The 4,146-nt window shown below is 35.2% G+C and overlaps 1 protein-coding gene across 1 annotated transcript; it reads right to left on the bottom strand.

Annotated features, from left to right (window-relative positions):
• Positions 1-772: 772 nt before the first annotated feature.
• On the bottom strand, positions 773-3,918 carry LOC131066701 (sugar transport protein MST4-like). Its single transcript, XM_058001536.2, has 4 exons — positions 3,579-3,918; positions 3,076-3,398; positions 1,730-2,356; positions 773-1,625 (listed from the first exon to the last, which is right to left on the bottom strand). Exons 1-4 carry the CDS (start codon positions 3,706-3,708, stop codon positions 1,122-1,124), a joined length of 1,584 nt encoding a protein of 527 aa, XP_057857519.2. The 5' UTR covers positions 3,709-3,918; the 3' UTR covers positions 773-1,121.
• Between the last annotated feature and the right edge of the window lie 228 nt (positions 3,919-4,146).

The following is a 4,146-nucleotide window of genomic DNA, read 5'->3' as shown; positions in this document are numbered from 1 at the left end:
TTTTTTAAATCTACGTTGCATTTAAACAATTGCATTAAGTACTTAAACATTTATAAGATCCATAAGTACATGCATTTATCTTCGTTATTCTCTTCTCTCAAGTGATGTTTATGTGATTGTTCAAATGTTGAAATAGAGGGAAAAAACCTTCTATTGGTGTTGTGAGTGCGTTTGAAATAGCACAAAAATGAAGAATATAAAAGATCAAATACCAATGGTTTGAACCAAGGTTGAAAGGACAAATCAAAAGTTGTGTCAATTTTCTTTACATTTTGAAGTATAAATTATTCTTTAAGAAAAAATACAAATAACATAATGTGACATTAAATTTGACTTATGATTTATTCTAGACCATCATTATCAAATTATAAATATGTGGTCATTTTAGCTTTCAATATAGTTAAACTGCATACCCGGTGAATGTTTAACATTATAAATTAGATTAAATAAACTTATTTAAACGCCCACCTTCAAAATATTCCTTTTACTTTCAATATGTAGTTGTACGCCCGCACATGTAAAATTTCAGTTACATTAATAAAAGTAGAAATAACATAATTATGTTACTCGCTCACTAGCAGCAAGTACCTGATTATATTAAATTCGCTTAATACTTCAAATAAATAAATCCATGCGTTCGTGCTAATGTCAGATTCACGGACAATTCTTCTACAACATTTCTCAACATTACAGTTCAGAAACCCAATGGTGTTTATATTTTTCTACATAAATAGATTAAAAAAATTAAACCATTAAACTTCGTATCTGTATGTAAGGAATCAAAACACTGTGGCGAAATCTTCCACAGTCCACTTTTATATATTAGGTAAGCATAGAAACAAAATACAGAAAAAAAAATTCAACATACTGGAAATACTGATATTGAACCGTTTTTTTAGATATATAATAAAGATCCCGCTACTGAACTTGTTTCCCTTCTGAGAGGTTCACTATCTTTGAAGGGAAAGGGGAGCAGAATTTCCTTAAAGATTTGGCTCGCTTAATTTCAAACTCTATACCTTGTCAGGACATGCAAAGGCAGCCATTCAAAGCAGAATTGAAAAATAGATCGGTTCAGCAAGAAGGTTGAACTTGAAAATTAATTGTGCGGTAAAATAAAATTATAACTGGGAATTGTGATAGGCCTTGCCATTAGCTTTTCCATTTTCTTGATTGGCATAGGTATCACCGTCCTCATCATCAATCAGATCAGAATCTGTCACATAGTTCTTCCACAGCCAGTGTTGTCTCCACACTTTCTCTATCATTTCTTCAATTGGCACATTCTTTGTCTCCGGAAGGAGAAACAGGACGAATGTGGACATGATTAAAACCCAGCCACCGAAAAACAAGAAAATCCCGTATTTGAAATGGCAAAGCATTGACAGGAATGCCTGTGCAATGACGAATGTGAAGAGAAGGTTGACGCACACGGTGACACTTTGTCCAGCAGATCTTGTTTCTAGTGGAAATGTTTCGCTGGGAATGAGCCATCCAAGAGGCCCCCATGACCATGCAAAGGCTGAGACGAATGTGCATACCATAAGCACTATCACAATTGCCATGCCCTTGGAAATCTCTTCGTCCTCTTTCATCCCTGTTGCTAACAGAATTCCAATGATCACCTGCAATTCCAAAACAAAATCGTTACAATTTTTGATATAAAAAATGTGGAAAAAATTGGTTACATGTGATTACAATTCACAGCAGAATGGCTACAAAGATTTACCTGTGAAACAAACATTTGCACTCCGGCTTCGAGCAGAAGCACTCTTCGCCCAACTTTATCAACTGAATAGATTGAAACTAATGTGGACACAACATTTACAGCACCAGTAATAACTGAAGAGTATAGTGAGGCATCGTTTTTGAACCCCAAAGTTTGAAACAGCACAGGAGCATAAAACATAATGGCATTGATACCGGTAAACTGCTGAAAGAATTGCAGGCACATTGTTATGATCAGTTGAGGCCTGTTTCTGCGCTTCAGAAGATTTCTGAATGGATGTTTAACTGATGCGGCTATTTTACTGGCCTCTACTAATTCGTTGAATTCTGGGTCCACATTGTCGGTTCCTCTAATTTTTCTGAGTACAACCTTACCCTCTTCCAGGAGCCCCCTTTCGATCAAGCTGTTGGGAGTTTCTACTATAAATATGGAACCTACAGTAAGAAGAAGAGCAGGAATTGCTGCCAGACCCAGTGAAAGCCTCCATCCCCAAGGCGTGATTTTCTCTGTTCCGTAGTTCACCAAGTTAGCAAAAAGAATGCCTATGGTAACATTCAACTGGAAGAGAATATTAAGACCCCCTCTGATTCTCGTCGGTGCTATCTCTGAGAGGAAAAGAGGAACCGCCTGCATCATGAAATTTACAGCCCGTCAATTCATCTCAATTCTGTGCATATTTTCAGGCAAACAATATATATTAACGGGGTAATATCAGGCTCTGCAATTATCCACCCGTCAATTTATTTTAGTTTACAGGCAAATAACAGAGTAAATTAGGCTCTGAAATAAATTCTATAATATTCAAAAAGGACTCCGAAATAAATTCTATAATTATATTAAAAAAGGGCAATATTTGAAGAATAAATGTGAAAAAGATTTCTTTCGAAAAGAAATATGGAGACATATGGTCGAAAACAGGACGAAAAAAGTAGATAATTTGCTAATTTAGATTTAGAAAGATCTGCCGCGCGCAGAACAGAACGAAAACAAACCAGAATATAAAATATCCTTAAAAATACTAAGGGTTTCAGAAATATAAAGGAATATAAAGTAAATACAACTGAAAGTTTTCTCCAACATATGGAGTCAAATCTGTAAGGAACAAACTTAAATCTGTAGAGAGTTAAAATAAACATAACAATAAAATTAGGAATTTCAAGAACAATAAAAAGATGCAAAATCAGAAATTAGGGTCAGTCTTAAATCAGCAATATATCAAGTTTAAAGAATGTAAGTCAACATCAAGTGTTTAATACTTTTAGATTTAAAAGTCAAAGACAATTATGTAAAACTGCCAAATACTTTGAAAAGGCAATTTTTTTTCCATCGTGAACAAAAGTATCTACCTGGTTAGCAAATCCAACTCCGCATCCCAGCATAATTCTGCCAATGATAAGCATGGCGAGGTCATGAGCTGCCGCGTTCAGCACTACTCCAATCAGGAAAAATATACCTGCAATAAGCATGGTCGGCTTCCGACCCCATACTCTGGTCGTATACGACGCAAAGAATGTCGCTATCAGACCGGCCAGATACAGAGACGAAGTGAACAGCTGAAGCCCCTGATTGTCATATTTACAGTAAGGATTGTTCTCTTGGATCTCATTCTTTTTCCGATACACAACAGGGAAAAATTTCTCCAGAAAATCGTTCATAGAAGTCACTCCGCCTACAAATTAAACAACAACGGTCAGTCTCCGCCAATATTTCCATCAGATCACCAGAAATCAGAGTTCAAACTCAAAAAAACCTCATAAAAAAACAGATTTTCTTCATCATGGAAAAAAAAAACACTAAACTAAAATTTTCACTGAAAACTTTAAAGATTTCACAAAGGACCAAAGCTTACCAGAAATTCCAATATCGTAGCCAAACATGAGGCCTCCACTTGCTGCCATGATACATGTTATGATCACATAAGGCGTTATCCGCGCCTCGAACTCCACTCCTCCAGGAGCCACAAACCCTACTGCAGGCATCCTCCTTTTCTGGATCTTTCCAACTGACACACACTAAAACCTCCACACACTAAAACTTCACAGACTGCAAATTCACTAAAAATTCTTCTCAAGTACACCAAGGACCTCGAAATTCTTGAAACGACTGAAAAGCAAATTCCTCCGAATTGTTTACACTCCAATGAAATGAAAAACTCTTGTATACTATTGGAGAATAAGAGCGCCCATCCAATAAATATAGCCAAAAGTTTTAATCGGGTTGTCCCAAAAAGTGCATCCTTATCAAATCTGACTCATTACTAGCAGTTATACCTATACTTAAATTAAAAAATCGATATAAAGAAGTTATATTTTTTAAAAGTATGTATTCTAAGAAATCTATATATATTGTTTTTTTAAAAATAGGCTTTATTTAGTTATTTGTCATTTAATATTTATTTATTTGTTTTTATTTTTAAA

The sequence above is a fragment of the Cryptomeria japonica genome, chromosome 4, assembly GCF_030272615.1.
Source record: "Cryptomeria japonica chromosome 4, Sugi_1.0, whole genome shotgun sequence".
Taxonomy (NCBI): domain Eukaryota; kingdom Viridiplantae; phylum Streptophyta; class Pinopsida; order Cupressales; family Cupressaceae; genus Cryptomeria; species Cryptomeria japonica.
This window is presented reverse-complemented; position numbering and strand designations above follow the sequence as displayed.

Coding starts and splice junctions, on each gene's coding strand:
- LOC131066701 (XM_058001536.2), bottom strand. CDS start 3,708: ATGCCTGCAGTAGGGTTTGTGGCTCCTGGAGGAGTGGAGTTCGAGGCG. Junction 3,399..3,578: donor CTACGATATTGGAATTTCTG/GTAAGCTTTGGT, acceptor TTTAATTTGTAG/GCGGAGTGACTTCTATGAAC. Junction 2,357..3,075: donor GAGTTGGATTTGCTAACCAG/GTAGATACTTTT, acceptor TTCATGATGCAG/GCGGTTCCTCTTTTCCTCTC.